The 17,589-nt window shown below is 45.5% G+C and overlaps 1 protein-coding gene across 6 annotated transcripts in view; it reads left to right on the top strand.

Moving 5' to 3' along the window:
- LOC126106509 (luciferin sulfotransferase-like) overlaps positions 1-17,589 on the top strand; it is a 128,036-nt gene that overhangs the window by 27,397 nt on the left and 83,050 nt on the right. For 4 of the 6 annotated variants that reach the window (XM_049912833.1, XM_049912830.1, XM_049912834.1 and 1 more), the window contains exon 5: positions 9,488-9,608. The exons of the other annotated variants lie outside the window; for them this stretch is intronic. In XM_049912833.1, coding sequence (XP_049768790.1) covers positions 9,488-9,608 — 121 coding nt within the window. The remainder of the gene's footprint in view (positions 1-9,487; positions 9,609-17,589) is intronic. 6 annotated transcript variants of the gene reach the window in all.

Consider the following 17,589-nt stretch of genomic DNA (forward strand, 5'->3'; position numbering starts at 1 on the left):
TTGCTCACCAGATTGTAGAGTTTTGTCAGGACTGGCTCTCCCAAGGCTGTCAGTAGTTCTAATGGAATGTTGTCTACTCCCGGGGCCTTGTTTCGACTTAAGTCTTTCAGTGCTCTATCAAACTCTTCACGCAGTATCATATCTCCCATTTCATCTTCATCTGCCTCCTCTACCATTTCCATAATACTGTCCTGCCCCTGTATAGATTCTCTATATACTCCTTCCACCTTTCTGCTTTCCCTTCTTTGGTTACAACTGGGTTTCCATCAAAGCTCTTGATATTCATGCAAGTGGTTCTCCTGTCTCCAAAGGTCTCTTTAATTTCCCTGTAGGCAGTATCTATCTTACCCTTAGTGAGATAAGCCTCTACATCCTTACATTTGTCCTCTAGCCATCCCTGCTTAGCCATTTTGCACTTCCTGTTGATCTCATTTTTGAGACGTTTGTATTGCTTTTTGCCTGCTTCATTTACTGCATTTTTGTATTTTCTCCTTTCATCAATTAAATTCAGTATCTCTTCTGTTACCCAAGGATTTCTACTAGCCCTCGTCTTTTTACCTACTTGATCCTCTGCTGCCTTTACTATTTCATTCCTCAAAGCTACCCATTCTTCTTCTACTGTTATTCTTTCCCCCATTCCTGTCAATTGTTCCCTTATGATCTCCCGCAAACTCTGTACAACCTCTGGTTCAGTCAGTTTATCCAGGTCCCATCTCCTTAAATTACCACCTTTTTGCAGTTTCTTCAGTTTTAATCTACAGTTCATAATCAATAGATTGTGGTCAGAAGCCACATCTGGCCGTGGAAATGTCTTACAATTTAAAACCTGGTTCCTAAATCTCTGTCTTACCATTATACACTCCTGGAAATGGAAAAAAGAACACATTGACACCGGTGTGTCAGACCCACCATACTTGCTCCGGACACTGCGAGAGGGCTGTACAAGCAATGATCACACGCACGGCACAGCGGACACACCAGGAACCGCGGTGTTGGCCGTCGAATGGCGCTAGCTGCGCAGCATTTGTGCACCGCCGCCGTCAGTGTCAGCCAGTTTGCCGTGGCATACGGAGCTCCATCGCAGTCTTTAACACTGGTAGCATGCCGCGACAGCGTGGACGTGAACCGTATGTGCAGTTGACGGACTTTGAGCGAGGGCGTATAGTGGGCATGCGGGAGGCCGGGTGGACGTACCGCCGAATTGCTCAACACGTGGGGCGTGAGGTCTCCACAGTACATCGATGTTGTCGCCAGTGGTCGTCGGAAGGTGCACGTGCCCGTCGACCTGGGACCGGACCGCAGCGACGCACGGATGCACGCCAAGACCGTAGGATCCTACGCAGTGCCGTAGGGGACCGCACCGCCACTTCCCAGCAAATTAGGGACACTGTTGCTCCTGGGGTATCGGCGAGGACCATTCGCAACCGTCTCCATGAAGCTGGGCTACGGTCCCGCACACCGTTAGGCCGTCTTCCGCTCACGCCCCAACATCGTGCAGCCCGCCTCCAGTGGTGTCGCGACAGGCGTGAATGGAGGGACGAATGGAGACGTGTCGTCTTCAGCGATGAGAGTCGCTTCTGCCTTGGTGCCAATGATGGTCGTATGCGTGTTTGGCGCCGTGCAGGTGAGCGCCACAATCAGGACTGCATACGACCGAGGCACACAGGGCCAACACCCGGCATCATGGTGTGGGGAGCGATCTCCTACACTGGCCGTACACCACTGGTGATCGTCGAGGGGACACTGAATAGTGCACGGTACATCCAAACCGTCATCGAACCCATCGTTCTACCATTCCTAGACCGGCAAGGGAACTTGCTGTTCCAACAGGACAATGCACGTCCGCATGTATCCCGTGCCACCCAACGTGCTCTAGAAGGTGTAAGTCAACTACCCTGGCCAGCAAGATCTCCGGATCTGTCCCCCATTGAGCATGTTTGGGACTGGATGAAGCGTCGTCTCACGCGGTCTGCACGTCCAGCACGAACGCTGGTCCAACTGAGGCGCCAGGTGGAAATGGCATGCCAAGCCGTTCCACAGGACTACATCCAGCATCTCTACGATCGTCTCCATGGGAGAATAGCAGCCTGCATTGCTGCGAAAGGTGGATATACACTGTACTAGTGCCGACATTGTGCATGCTCTGTTGCCTGTGTCTGTGCCTGTGGTTCTGTCAGTGTGATCATGTGATGTATCTGACCCCAGGAATGTGTCAATAAAGTTTCCCCTTCCTGGGACAATGAATTCACGGTGTTCTTATTTCAATTTCCAGGAGTGTATAATCTATCTGAAACCTTCTAGTATCTCCAGGGTTCTTCCATGTATACAACCTTCTTTCATGATTCTTGAACCAAGTGTTAGCTATTAGATGCGATATTCCGCTCACAGTGAACAGTACCTAACATGGTATCGTCATCTTTGTAGCTGTATTCATCGTAAACAGTGTTCCTCTACCGGCCAATTTCACTGACATAGGTTTGTTGTAGAATCGTGGAACATACTTTGTGTGCAGACATAAAGACCTTTCTAGACTCTGAGAAGCGCATCTGCAGAAACCAGCACGGTTTTAGGAAACAGCGCCCATGCGAGACACAGCTGGCCCTCTTTGTGCATGATATACAACAGGCTCTAGCTATCGGCTCCCAGGTTGATGCCACATTTCTCGACTTTCGAGAGGCGTTCGACTCACTGTCGCACTCTCGCTCGCTACGAAAAGTGCGCGCTTACGGTCTATGCGATGACATATGCGGTTGGATAGAAAGTTTTCTAACAGACAGGGAGCAGTATGTCGTCCTGAACGGGTTAACTTCAACAGAAACAAGAGTAACTTCAGGTGTGCCCCAGGGCAGTGTAATACACTCCTGGAAATTGAAATAAGAACACCGTGAATTCATTGTCCCAGGAAGGGGAAACTTTATTGACACATTTCTGGGGTCAGATACATCACATGATCACACTGACAGAACCACAGGCACATAGACACAGGCAACAGAGCATGCACAATGTCGGCACTAGTACAGTGTATATCCACCTTTCGCAGCAATGCAGGCTGCTATTCTCCCATGGAGACGATCGTAGAGATGCTGGATGTAGTCCTGTGGAACGGCTTGCCATGCCATTTCCACCTGGCGCCTCAGTTGGACCAGCGTTCGTGCTGGACGTGCAGACCGCGTGAGACGACGCTTCATCCAGTCCCAAACATGCTCAATGGGGGACAGATCCGGAGATCTTGCTGGCCAGGGTAGTTGACTTACACCTTCTAGAGCACGTTGGGTGGCACGGGATACATGCGGACGTGCATTTTCCTGTTGGAACAGCAAGTTCCCTTGCCGGTCTAGGAATGGTAGAACGATGGGTTCGATGATGGTTTGGATGTACCGTGCACTATTCAGTGTCCCCTCGACGATCACCAGTGGTGTACGGCCAGTGTAGGAGATCGCTCCCCACACCATGATGCCGGGTGTTGGCCCTGTGTGCCTCGGTCGTATGCAGTCCTGATTGTGGCGCTCACCTGCACGGCGCCAAACACGCATACGACCATCATTGGCACCAAGGCAGAAGCGACTCTCATCGCTGAAGACGACACGTCTCCATTCGTCCCTCCATTCACGCCTGTCGCGACACCACTGGAGGTGGGCTGCACGATGTTGGGGCGTGAGCGGAAGACGGCCTAACGGTATGCGGGACCGTAGCCCAGCTTCATGGAGACGGTTGCGAATGGTCCTCGCCGATACCCCAGGAGCAACAGTGTCCCTAATTTGCTGGGAAGTGGCGGTGCGGTCCCCTACGGCACTGCGTAGGATCCTACGGTCTTGGCGTGCATCCGTGCGTCGCTGCGGTCCGGTCCCAGGTCGACGGGCACGTGCACCTTCCGACGACCACTGGCGACAACATCGATGTACTGTGGAGACCTCACGCCCCACGTGTTGAGCAATTCGGCGGTACGTCCACCCGGCCTCCCGCATGCCCACTATACGCCCTCGCTCAAAGTCCGTCAACTGCACATACGGTTCACGTCCACGCTGTCGCGGCATGCTACCAGTGTTAAAGACTGCGATGGAGCTCCGTATGCCACGGCAAACTGGCTGACACTGACGGCGGCGGTGCACAAATGCTGCGCAGCTAGCGCCATTCGACGGCCAACACCGCGGTTCCTGGTGTGTCCGCTGTGCCGTGCGTGTGATCATTGCTTGTACAGCCCTCTCGCAGTGTCCGGAGCAAGTATGGTGGGTCTGACACACCGGTGTCAATGTGTTCTTTTTTCCATTTCCAGGAGTGTAGGTCCGCTACTTTTTACGATTTACATAAACGATCTGGTTGACGGTATTGACTGCAGCCTTAGACTGTTTGCCGGTGATGCTGTAGTCTACAGGGAAGTAGTATCACACGAAAGTTGTGAACAAATCAATCAGGATTTGCAGACAATAAATGCGTCGTGTAATGACTGGCAGTTATTTCTCAATATTAGTAAGTGCAACCTACTGCGTATAACAAGGCGAAAATCCCCATTAATGTAAGAGTACAAAATAAATGATCAGTCTTTGGAAGCGGTAACATCAGTTAAGTATCTGGGTGTGACTATTCGAAATGATCTCAAACGGAATGATCAGATTACACAAGCAACAGGTAAGGCCAACTCTAGATTGCGGTTTGAATTCTTGTGATAGTTCATTGAAAATGGATGCAGCTTAAAACTGAGCGCCTTGCGCAGAAGAGTTGTAACAGTTACTACGGCTTCTGACATCAAATGTAACAGCTGTGTTACTAAATGTGACACTTCTGTCACTCAATGTAACTGGGTTTTCTCTTTTGATGCTGTCAATTGTCAGGATGAGCATTCTCAAGCATTCTGTCAGGGTGAAAATATTAAATAAATAAACTTTTCTCTCTTACAAAATGTGGGCAGGGTGGGTTCTTCCTTGGCTCGGGTATGAGGTCGAATGAAACATCATTTTTACAAAAGATAACTTTTATTGAAAGTTTCGTACAGCTGTTATCTTACTGGACGTTCTGGTTCGGAGAGCGGCAGCCGTGTCGTTTGCGTAGCCTTCTGCTGCGGCAGCGGCGGCGGCGGCGGCGGCGGCGGCGTCTGATTACGCGTAGCGGTGTGTATCTCGTGTCGCCGTCTCGCCCAGCTGACCGGAGACGCGCAGCGCGAGGTGGCCTGTTTAATTATTGCGAGCGGCGTCGTGCATCGGATGGTGATACCTTGAATGTGGCGTCCCAGTGTTTCTCTTCTCTAAGCGGCCGCGTGTGTTGTGCGTCGACCAGCGGAGCGGCGCGGCGGGGGAAGGCCAGTGTCCCGGACTCGAACCACGGACTCCCGCTTGCCAGTCTTCGGCTGTCAGGTCTTCATCCCAGATCACAGGTGACTGCTGATGTGAGGCCGTCTCCTTCCCGTCCTCACGAGTCACCCGGGTATGTAAAATCAGACTTCAAAATACCTTTTAACTTCTTCTTCTGGCACTGAGGCTGCTGCTTGCTATTCTATTACAGCGGCGGACTCGGTGCGTCTGTGCATGATGTAATCTCTTCTTGCCTGACGATCTTCAGCACCGAAACTAACTTAAAACAACTGCTACGCTTCTTCTTCGTCTTCTTCGTCGCTCGTCTCCGTCTTCGTCTCCGTCTTCGCCTTCGTCTTCCTCTCGTCTTCATCTACATCTTCATCTACATCTCTCGGGCCCACTGCGTCTCGCGTATTTATTCACTTCAGTTTACTGGAGGTGAACGACTTCACGGCCATTGCCTCTTCTGTCACGTTGAAAAGATTCTCGAAGATTCTTCTTAACGTCGGTCATTGGCTCTTGGAATGTAGGCGAGGGCCTTTGCTCACATACGACAACTGAGAAACACGTGAGCCGGTCATTGCCTCTTCTGTCACGTTGAAAAGCTTCTCGAAGAATCTTCTTAACGTCGGTCATTGGCTCTTGGGATGTAGGTGAGGGCCTTTTGCTCACATGCGACCACTGAGAAACACGTGAGCCGGTCGGGCGATGCCCTGACGGCTGAATCGACAGCGCCCGCTTATGTGGAACTTGCTGACTTCACGGTCATTGTCTCTGCTGTTCGGCCCGCTGTGAGCCAGTATGTAACTCTCCAAACTAAACCAAGTTTTCCATTTATATTCTAATTTCTAGTTCACTTTGATTTCACTAATTTATTTACTTAAGTACCACTCAACAGAGTGAAAGACGTGCGGTAAAAATGCACATTGGATTTCTGCTTAATATTAACTGAGTGAAAGCTTTTAATTCTTAGGAATAAGCTGATACTGTTAACAAGAAACGATATACAGGGTGACTCACTAACTATTGCCACATAGAATAACTCCGAAAGTATGACGGTAGCTGAAAAGTTTGTAGGATAAATGCAGCATGGGACAACTAGGGCCTAATACCGTGTAGGTCCCCCGCGTACAGGCAGAAGTGCCACAACACGACGTGGCGTGCACTCGACTAATGTCTGAAGTACTTCTGGAGGGAACTGACACCATGAATGCTGCAGGCCTGCCCATAAATCCGTAAGAATACGAGGGGGTGCAGATCTCTTTTTGCAAGGCATCCCAAATATACTCAATAATATTCATGTCTGGGAAATTTTGTGGCCAGTGGAAGTGTTTAAAGTCAGAAGAGTGTTCCTCGAGCCACTCTGTAGCAATTCTGTACGTGTGGGGGTGTCCTGCTGGAATTGCCCGTCGGAATGCACAATGGACATGAATGGATGCAGGTGGTCAAACAGTATGCTTACGTACGTGTCACCTGTCAGAGTCGTATCTAGACGTATCAGGGGTCCCATATCACTCCAACTGGATACGCTCAACACCATTAGAGGCCTTTCACCAGCTTGAACAGTCCTCTCCCGACATGCAGGGTCCATAGATTCTTAAAGTTGTCACCATACCCGTACACGTCCATCCGTCCGATGCAAACTGAAACGAGACTCGTCCGACCAGGCAACATGTTTCCAGGCATCAACAGTCCAATGTCGGTGTTAACGGGCCCAGGCAAGGCGTAAGGCTTTGTGTCGTGTAGTCTTGAAGGGTACTCGAGTGGGCCTTCGGCTCCGAAAGCCCATATCGATGGTGTTTCGTTAAATGGTTCGGACGCTGACACTTGTTGATGGCCCAGCACTGAAATCTGCGGTAATTTGTGGAAGCGTTGTCTTGTCAACTTAGTGTCACAATTTCTCCCCATACGATTTCCGTGCTTTTGGAGCCCTGAGAAAAGACAATCGTGGCCGTGTAATTGCTTCGGACGAAGAGGTGTACGCCTCGGTACAATCGTGCTTCCGTAGACAACCGCAAACATTTCTCTAAAAAGCCATTGACCGTCTTGTCTGAGAGTGGGATAGATGTACTAACAGTTATTACGATTACTTTTGAAATAGTAAACAGCCTACTTACTTTTTTCCATGTGTCTCGTTTCGTTTGACTGCCACTTATAGAGAGTCGCAGCACGAGTGCTATATACGCCACTGCCAGGCGCCAGAGTGAAGTTTGTGATGACCTCAACCCACAGGAAAAATAATTATCAAAATCTGAACTGTGAAGTAATCCAAAATTCTAGTTGGAAAACCACACTCTTTGTTACACTTCTCAATTGGTTACGATCACACTTTGTTTATGAACTGAAAATTCTAATATTCACGAGAAATTGCTCTGAAATTAACCTGAACCGACAAAATTGTGTATATATTCTCTGAAACTTCAAAAACATCTAAGACAATATCTGAAAGGATTTAGAAAAAGTGACAAAATTTCGTGAATCACACACAATACTGTTAATAATCGCATGAACACTGGGGGGTTTCACCATACATCTACCCACTTTTGAGTATAACCAGTGTCTCTTAATACTACGACTCGTAGCGATACAACATCAAAAACTTTTATTACTGGGTAAACAGTCCCTACGTGATTTGACAGTTGACATTCATAATTCACGCTCATGTCAGGAAATGCACCAATACCGGAATAGCAGCTTTTACGTTATTGATCAGTACGCGAGCAATTATGGCGGTCGCCGTAATTTTCGCGCGAAGCCATATTTCGCGACAAAATACTCTTATTAGTCACTGTCATATATCTAGTTTCATAACAATACATAAAACTGCATAAAATAACTACAATAATTTTGACATGCAAGGAGAATTAGTTCTAATGAGAGGAAGAAGTTTATATTTACTGGTGTTTCAACAATGACTACCACGCAAATTTTAATTCACTGACTGTAATTTTAGTTTCGTTAGCAGAAAGCAAACATAAACTAAATAAAGAATTTATTTGAATAGAGTCTGTAATTCTTATACTTTTAATAGAGAAAGAAAGTTTCTAGGTCAGGGGATAGCGTTCGGCGAAATCTCTTTAACTTTTTGTTGCATACGAAGCGTTGCGTTGGGCAGCACGAAGTCGGCGGGTTACGATGATGAGAGCAGGATATAGGCAGTTCCGCTGGTTAATCTTCTCCGGCGAAACGCAAATAAAGTTCCGGCACAGCTGTATCATTAACCCCGTGGTGATTAACAGACCACAAGACGCCAGTATACGACCGTTGTTGACATATCCTCTCTTTCAAAGTACATTACGTAGACATCGCTCATTTTTACACTTTATGCACTGTCCGTGACGCTATCGTCCATAATCACACAGTTCGTCACATTCAAATAGTCTTAGCCACAAATACACAGTTCATAGAATTGTTCTTGTGTGTGAAGCACAACGTAAACAATGTCCACTCTGTTCTCGCATTTCAGACTTCGACGACGTGACTGAAAGTCATTTATATTGCACAGTTAATTAAAGTCTTCACTTTCACGGCTTGATAGAATGTGATAGACAACAGTTTCACCACCCAAAACCAATACCGGCAAAGTTCATTCGCATAAAAGCACTGTTCGTGTCGGCCACAACAAAGTATTGTTAGCGCCACTTTCACAGTCCGGTTTATTTGCTCTTAAAGTTCGCTGGCGATGGCATTACATACCGCAGTGGTAAAGAGAATTAACAATCTGATAGTTCGGTATCACTGTCCATACAATTACGTATGCTTTTCATAAAACACAGTACTATTTTTCCGCGCACGCTTCGCAGACACACGATCCACCATCCCATCTACTACACAACAACCTTTCGACTATCGATATCACTATCGCTATCCCCTGTCTATAGATGTTATATCGTTATCGTAAATTACATAAATCTTTATAAATGTTATTGACTGCATTTTTCACATTTAATAATATTCCAAAAGAGAACTTTACAAACTTTACGACAGGTACAAAACAAGAAATATATTTATCCGTTGGCAAACGAAATAATCGCAATTACATCTTTACATTTAAAAACCACAGTAGAATGTTACATAATCACAATTAGAAATGCCCATATGAACAAAAGAAAAAGAATAGAAATCTAAAGAAATTCACAAAAAAATTGTATGCGTAATTAGCAATGCCTTCACAAGTGGCGGTCTCGTCTGTTTTGCAGATCATATACGTCGCCAGAAGTCCGAAAGACGCGGCCACCTCGTTCTACTACCACAACTGCCTCATCCACGGACTCAAACTCTCGCTGGACGAGTTCCTCGAGTGTTTCCTCGCTGACTGTGGTGAGTGAAGTGGAATCCCCGACATGCCCTGTTAAACAGCAGCCATGAAATTAAGTGCTGTGCAGGGTGATTCAAATAGTATGGTTCAAAAAGAGAGTGTTCCTGTGACTGCAGTAATGGCTTTATATCGGGAATACCCAGATACACTGCAAGGTAAGCTCTTACAGCTTAGGTTGGCAACAATGAGGCAATGGAAAGTCGCCGTTGTTGTTCATCGCTGGCGTTGGTATTCAAAATGGTGGCATCCGCCATAGAACAGGAGTACGATGTCATAGAATACGCAAAAAATATCATCAGTAATCCTTGTTGAAATATATTTTCGGGCCGATAAAGTGGCACCACACCGTCAAGATGCGTACGCAAGAAGACTAACCGTAGGATGGCCACCAGTCGAGAATGAAGTGGTGGAAAACATTCGTACGATCTGAGAAAGAAACTCCAGAAAGCTCACGAGTCGTGCCACGGGGGAAGTGGACGTGTCGCAGTCGACATGTGGGGTGTGTTGCGCAAGCTTCTGCAGTTCGAGGCTTAACAGAACTCAAATGGCGCAGCCGCTAAAAGCAGCCGATAAACTGAAACGGAGAAAACTATGCACAGACTTTCAAGCACGTTTGGAGGCGGACGGTTTCGCACACAGACTTGTGTTTCCTGCCGAAGCCACATTTCACTGAAGTGACAAAGTGAGAGAGCATAATTTGTAACGCCGCATCCCTCTCTGGAAGCTGAACGCGAGTCTCCGAAGCTTAATGTTTTCTACGCGCTAACAAACCACAGAGTCTTTGGTTCTTCCTCCTTCGCCGAACCTACCGTTAGAAGCGTAGCCTTTCTCGGTATGCTTTCTGTCTCGTCGATGCTTCAGCTGACAGAAGAGGTACTTAGTTTTGCAGTAGGACGGACCCTCGTCACGTTGGCATAACCTCGTACATTACACCAGCGTTTCTTTTGTTTTGAGAATGTGTCTAGCATATGGTTTCCGTACCCCCATTTCCCCCCGCAGGACTGAACAACAGTTAAAGCACCGTACAGTCGGCGGGGTTTAGTCCGTTGATCGGACTACGTTCAAACGGACCTGGTAGGAAATGCAGCGCCAGACAGACATCTGCCGTGCCACAAATGGAGCACATACCGAGCATCTGTGAATGTCGATAGCAGCAGTCACAGTTAATCTTTCAGTCTGTCTACATGTATATTTCTGAAATAAACTCATTACTTCTGTCACAGGAATTCTTTATTTCTGTCACGTTCATTTTCCATTACTCTGTATCATATTTCAAATCGTTGTTAGTTAGTTACGTGTTCTAGTGATCAACAGCACGGAAAACCGTTATGACGTGGAACGTGTCAAATGCACAAGAAATGCGCACAGGAAACAAGGTATTTTTTTTCCCCTCCAGATTTATTTACTCATATTCAAGAATTCATCTATGGTATAGAAAGAGTTGTCGAGGAGGTATGATTTCAATTTGTTTTTGAAACTATTACTGCCGTCTGTCCGACATTTTATTTCATCTGGTAATTTATCAAAAAGTTTTATAGCATCATATTTTACCCCTTTCTTTGCCAAAGATAGGTTAAGTAAAGGATAGTGTAGGTATTTCTTTTTTCTAGTATTGCAATCATGAATATTGCTGTTGATTTTAAACCGGTCCATGTTGTTGAGAAAAAATTTCATTACTGAGTAAATGTTCTGTGCAGCAGTTGTAAGAATTCCTAACCTTTTAAACAGATGCATACAAGATGAGCGACTATGAACCTCACACATTATTCTAACTACTTTCTTTTTAGCAGTGAACACCTTTTGCCTAAGTGTTGAGTTGCCTCAGAATATTATTCCGTATGACATCAAAGAGTGGAAGCATGCAAAGTATGTTAGCTTAGTAATTTCTACATCCTCAAAATTGGCAATTATTCTGATTGCAAAAGTTGCTGAACCTAGTCGCTTTAGGAGATCCAAAATATGAATTTTCCAATTAAGAATCTCATCTATATGTACACCCAAAACCTTAGTATGCTCTACCCTGGCTACTGACTTCTTTTGATGTGTCATGTTTGTTGAAGGAATTACACTTTTTGCAGCACTTGTTGTGATCTTTAGTCCGAAGACCGGTTTGGTGCTGCTGTCCACACCACTCTATCCTGTGCAAGCCTCTTCACCTCTGAGTAGCTACGCATCCCACATTCACTTGACCCCCCTGCCTATACAGGGTGTTTCCGTGACAGAGTGCAATGTCAGGCAGGCAACGTGCCAGCTTCGAGGGATAATAGGAATAAAATCGCATTACTGTGTGCTTTCTTATTTACATTAGTTACAGTTAACTTCAAATACCATCATTGGCACAATGAATGTACCATTTGTACTGCATCTTACAAAATGTGCCGAAACTGACGACCATCAACCTCAATGCAAGCACGACATCTGCGAATGAGGTTCTGACGCACCCTGACAAATATCCCTGGTCTGTTTGCAATTACATCAGACGCAGCTACAATTCTGGCAACTAATTCCATCTCCGTATCCACAGGGGTCCCATACACGAGTGACTTTAGATATCCCCATAGGAAGTAATGGCGGGGGTTCAGGTCAGGAGTCCTCGCAAGCAGTGGAATAGCACCTCCTTTCCAATCCAGCGACCAGGAAATACAGCAATGAGATGGTTGCGGACATCCGCACTGAAATGAGGCGGTGCTCCGTCATGCTACATCCACATCGTCTCACGAACGGCCAAGGGTTCGCTCTCCAACAATTGAGGTAGAGCTCTTTGCACGAACCTCAAGTACATGCTGCCATTAGGACGGCCAGGCAGAAGATATGGCCCAGTGAGACTGTCACGTACAGTGCCGGCCGAGATATTAACAGCAAAACGTAAAAAAAAATGTTCAGATGTGTGTGAAATCTTATGGGACTTAACTGCTAAGGTCATCAGTCCCTAAGCTTACACACTACTTAGCCTAAATTATCCTAAGCACAAACACACACACCCATGGCCGAGGGAGGACTCGAACCTCCGCCGGGACCGGCCGCACAGTCCGTGGCTGCAGCGCCGAGACCGCTCGGCTAACCCCGCGCGGCGCAAAACGTACCTGATGGCGTGACTCTGCTAGAGCGTGAGGGTTTTCCTCATCCCACGCATTGCTATTCGTGCTGTTCGAAATACCACTACGATCAAATGAGGCCTCGTCAGTAAACAGCACGGTTTGGAGGAAATCTCTTCGGTGAGCCCGTTGTTGCAGTAACCTGACACAACGCCGTCCTTGGTGCAAAGTCAGTCACAGTCACTGCATGGACTCGTTGTGGGTGATACGGGTGTAACTGTTGTTCGTGGAGTACTCGGCATGCCCTAGTACGTGCAGCGCCCATTTTACCTGCAATACGACGAGACCTTGTAGCGGGGTCCGCTACAACATGTTCCGGCACCTCCTCTTCAAGATCGGGTGAGCGAGTGTTGTTCATGTTGCCAGCTACCTCGTTTCTTCTTTCGAATCACCAACTTCCTCCCCCAAATGCGAAAATATTTTGTTGACACCGACTTACATAGGGAAGAACGATCATCACGATAAAATAAGGGAAATTAGTGTGTAACGTCCCCTTACAAAAATTAATGAATTACTGTGCTGATAAACCTCTCACATTATTTGATTCTCAAACAGCTGAGCAGAACTGAACGTACTCAGACATTTCGCTCTTTACCTATTCTGATCAACACTAAACTGACACACAATATTTTTAGCGCAACGAAATCTGACTTTCAGAAATCCCTACGAAAGAATGGCCCTGAGTAACATTAACCTATACGTTTCACAAATCACTTACCTCACAAAAATCTTCGTTACTCGAGCTACTGCAATACAGCGAGCGCCACTACAGCCAGCTAAATAAAAGATTCAAACTACTGAAGGCACTAACTACTGATAGGCATAGTTAGCAAATGAAAGGGTTTCATAGAGAACAAGCAAGTATTTACCTTAATAGTGTTCAAAAGTCATAATATATATATCAATCCATGATATCCAATATTACAAATTTTCTCTTTCTGATGGACACACGTCCAGATCGTCCGCTCATCTTAATATCTCAAAATTCTGCCATCTCTCTCCCCACATCCACCACTGCTGGCGGCTCACCTCCAACTGCCCAACGCTACGCGCTGTTAACATCTAACTGTCAAACACTACAATAGCCAACAAGAATGCAAAGCAGCCACAGACTGCACACAGCACAGCCAGTGATTTTCATATAGAGCGCTACGTGGCGTTACCAATAAAAAACCTATACAGCCTACTTACAAGAGCTCGTAATGAAAGATATAGGTGTTCATTCTTTCCGCGCGCTATACGACATTGGAATAATAGAGAATTGTGAAGGTGGTTAGATGAACCCTCTGTCAGGCACTTAAATGTGATTTGCAGAGTATCGATGTAGATGTAGATGTAGAACCAGTCTGCCGCATTCGTGAATCGAGAGAAATAAACACTCGTCGTGACGGATGATGCCTGCTAGGAAATCGTTCCCTGTACAGCCTTTCAGCAGCGAGGGCATTGCAACGTACCTCCCCACACACAAGGAGCATGTCAGTGAGTGCTGCGAGACAGTACCGGTACTGCTCCATCGTGTTGTGCTGTACGTATCTGAATCCCACAGAGTAATGAAAGGGTCTGTCGTTGATTTGTAGCACGTTCCGACATGTTTGTCGTTGTTTGTAGTGGTCTTCAGTCCAGAGACTGGTTTGATGCAGCTCTCCATGCTACTCTATCCTGTGCAAGCTTCTTCATATCCAAATACCTACTGCAACCTACATCCTTCTGAATCTGCTTAGTGTACTCATCTCTTTGTCTCCCTCTACGATTTTTACCCTCCACACTGCCCTCCAATACTAAATTAGTGATCCTTTGATGTGTCAGAACATGTCCTACCAACCGATCCCTTTTTCTAGTCAAGTTGTGTCACAAATTTCTTTTCTTCCCAATTCTATTCAATACCTCCTCATTAGCTATGTGATGTACCCATCTAATCTTCAGCATTCTTCTGTAGCACCACATTTCTGACATGGAACAATGTAAATACGATTCAACAGAGCCATCCTATGGGGAAGTAAAGTAAACAACACCTGCATCATGACTTCCTAGTAATAGGGCACGTCTCCTTGTTTCGTGGCAGGAGATAAAAAAAAATACATGTAAATAAACAGCGCAGTACATGTAAACCTGTGCGCATGTTAGTTGTAAGTAAGGTGTACAGTACCAACGTTAGACAAAGCGGTAGACAAGTTTACATACGTATCTCCTCTAGCTGGTTTCTCCGACTCCAGGTTGGCTGCCTCAAACTGTCCAGTGGAGAATTCTGTACGTCCTCTTACATTTTTGCACGCTCTGACGAAAACACCCCGCACACCCAACCTTGGACTCTGCCTACACTTTCTAACCGCCTCATTTCCTTCCATTACCAAAATGGTAATGGAAAGGAACAAGACTTCTGGTCAGGTGACTACAGGGTTATAAACACAAAGTCAGATAGGGGTAATGCAGGAGTAGGTTTAATAATGAATAGGAAAATAGGAATGCGGGTAAGCTACTACAAGCAGCATAGGGAACGCATTATTGTGGCCAAGATAGATACGAAGCCCACACCTACTACAGTAGTGCAAGTTTATATGCCAACTAGCTCTGCAGATGACGAAGAAATTGAAGAAATGTATGATGAAATAAAAGAAATTATTGAAATAGTGAAGGGAGACGAAAATTTGATAGTCATGGGTGACTGGAATTCAAGTGTAGGAAAAGGGAGAGAAGTAAACGTAGTAGGTGAATATGGATTTGGGCTAAGAAATGAAAGAGGAAGCCGCCTGGTAGAATTTTGCACAGAGCACAACTTAATCATAGCTAACACTTGGTTTAAGAATCATGATAGAAGGTTGTATACATGGAAGAACCCTGGAGATACTAAAAGGTATCAGATAGATTATATAATGGTAAGACAGAGATTTAGGAACCAGGTTTTAAATTGTAAGACATTTCCAGGGGCAGATGTGGACTCTGACCACAATCTATTGGTTATGACCTGTAGATTAAAACTGAAGAAATTGCAAAAAGGTGGGAATTTAAGGAGATGGGACCTGGATAAACTGAAAGAACCAGAGGTTGTACAGAGTTTCAGGAAGAGCATAAGGGAACAATTGACAGGAATGGGGGAAAGAAATACAGTAGAAGAAGAATGGGTAGCTTTGAGGGATGAAGTAGTGAAGGCAGCAGAGGATCAGGTAGGTAAAAAGACGAGGGCTAGTAGAAATCCTTGGGTAACAGAAGAAATATTGAATTTAATTGATGAAAGGAGAAAATATAAAAATGCAGTAAATGAAGCAGGCAAAAAGGAATACAAACGTCTCAAAAATGAGATTGACAGGAAGTGCAAAATGGCTAAGCAGGGATGGCTAGAGGACAAATGTAAGGATGTAGAGGCTTATCTCACTAGGGGTAAGATAGATACTGCCTACAGGAAAATTAAAGAGACCTTTGGAGATAAGAGAACCACTTGTATGAACATCAAGAGCTCAGATGGAAACCCAGTTCTAAGCAAAGAAGGGAAGGCAGAAAGGTGGAAGGAGTATATAGAGGGTCTATACAAGGGCGATGAACTTGAGGACAATATTATGGAAATGGAAGAGGATGTAGATGAAGATGAAATGGGAGATACGATACTGCGTCAAGAGTTTGACAGAGCACTGAAAGACCTGAGTCGAAACAAGGCCCCCGGAGTAGACAACATTCCATTGGAACTACTGACGGCCATGGGAGAGCCAGTCCTGACAAAACTCTACCATCTGGTGAGCAAGATGTATGAAACAGGCGAAATACCCTCAGACTTCAAGAAGAATATAATAATTCCAATCCCAAAGAAAGCAGGTGTTGACAGATGTGAAAATTACCGAACAATCAGTTTAATAAGCCACAGCTGCAAAATACTAACACGAATTCTTTACAGACGAATGGAAAAACTAGTAGAAGCCGACCTCGGGGAAGATCAGTTTGGATTCCGTAGAAATACTGGAACACGTCAGGCAATACTGACCTTACGACTTATCTTAGAAGAAAGATTAAGGAAAGGCAAACCTACGTTTCTAGCATTTGTAGACTTAGAGAAAGCTTTTGACAATGTTGACTGGAATATTCTCTTTCAAATTCTAAAGGTGGCAGGGGTAAAATACAGGGAGCGAAAGGCTATTTACAATTTGTACAGAAACCAGATGGCAGTTATAAGAGTCGAGGGACATGAAAGGGAAGCAGTGGTTGGGAAGGGAGTAAGACAGGGTTGTAGCCTCTCCCCGATGTTATTCAATCTGTATATTGAGCAAGCAGTAAAGGAAACAAAAGAAAAATTCGGAGTAGGTATTAAAATCCATGGAGAAGAAATAAAAACTTTGAGGTTCGCCGATGACATTGTAATTCTGTCAGAGACAGCAAAGGACTTGGAAGAGCAGTTGAACGGAATGGACAGTGTCTTGAAAGGAGGATATAAGATGAACATCAACAAAAGCAAAACGAGGATAATGGAATGTAGTCGAATTAAGTCGGGTGATGTTGAGGGTATTAGATTAGGAAATGAGACACTTAAAGTAGTAAAGGAGTTTTGCTATTTGGGGAGCAAAATAACTGATGATGGTCGAAGATGAGGGGATATAAAATGTAGACTGGCAATGGCAAGGAAAGCGTTTCTGAAGAAGAGAAATTTGTTAACATCGAGTATAGATTTAAGTGTCAGGAAGTCATTTCTGAAAGTATTTGTATGGAGTGTAGCCATGTATGGAAGCGAAACATGGACGGTAAATAGTTTGGACAAGAAGAGAATAGAAGCTTTCGAAATGTGGTGCTACAGAAGAATGCTGAAGATTAGATGGGTAGATCACGTAACTAATGAGGAAGTATTGAATAGGATTGGGGATAAGAGAAGTTTGTGGCACAACGTGACCAGAAGAAGGGATCGGTTGGT

Source organism: Schistocerca cancellata, chromosome 10 (genome assembly GCF_023864275.1).
Source record: "Schistocerca cancellata isolate TAMUIC-IGC-003103 chromosome 10, iqSchCanc2.1, whole genome shotgun sequence".
In the NCBI taxonomy this organism is placed as follows: Eukaryota; Metazoa; Arthropoda; class Insecta; order Orthoptera; family Acrididae; genus Schistocerca; species Schistocerca cancellata.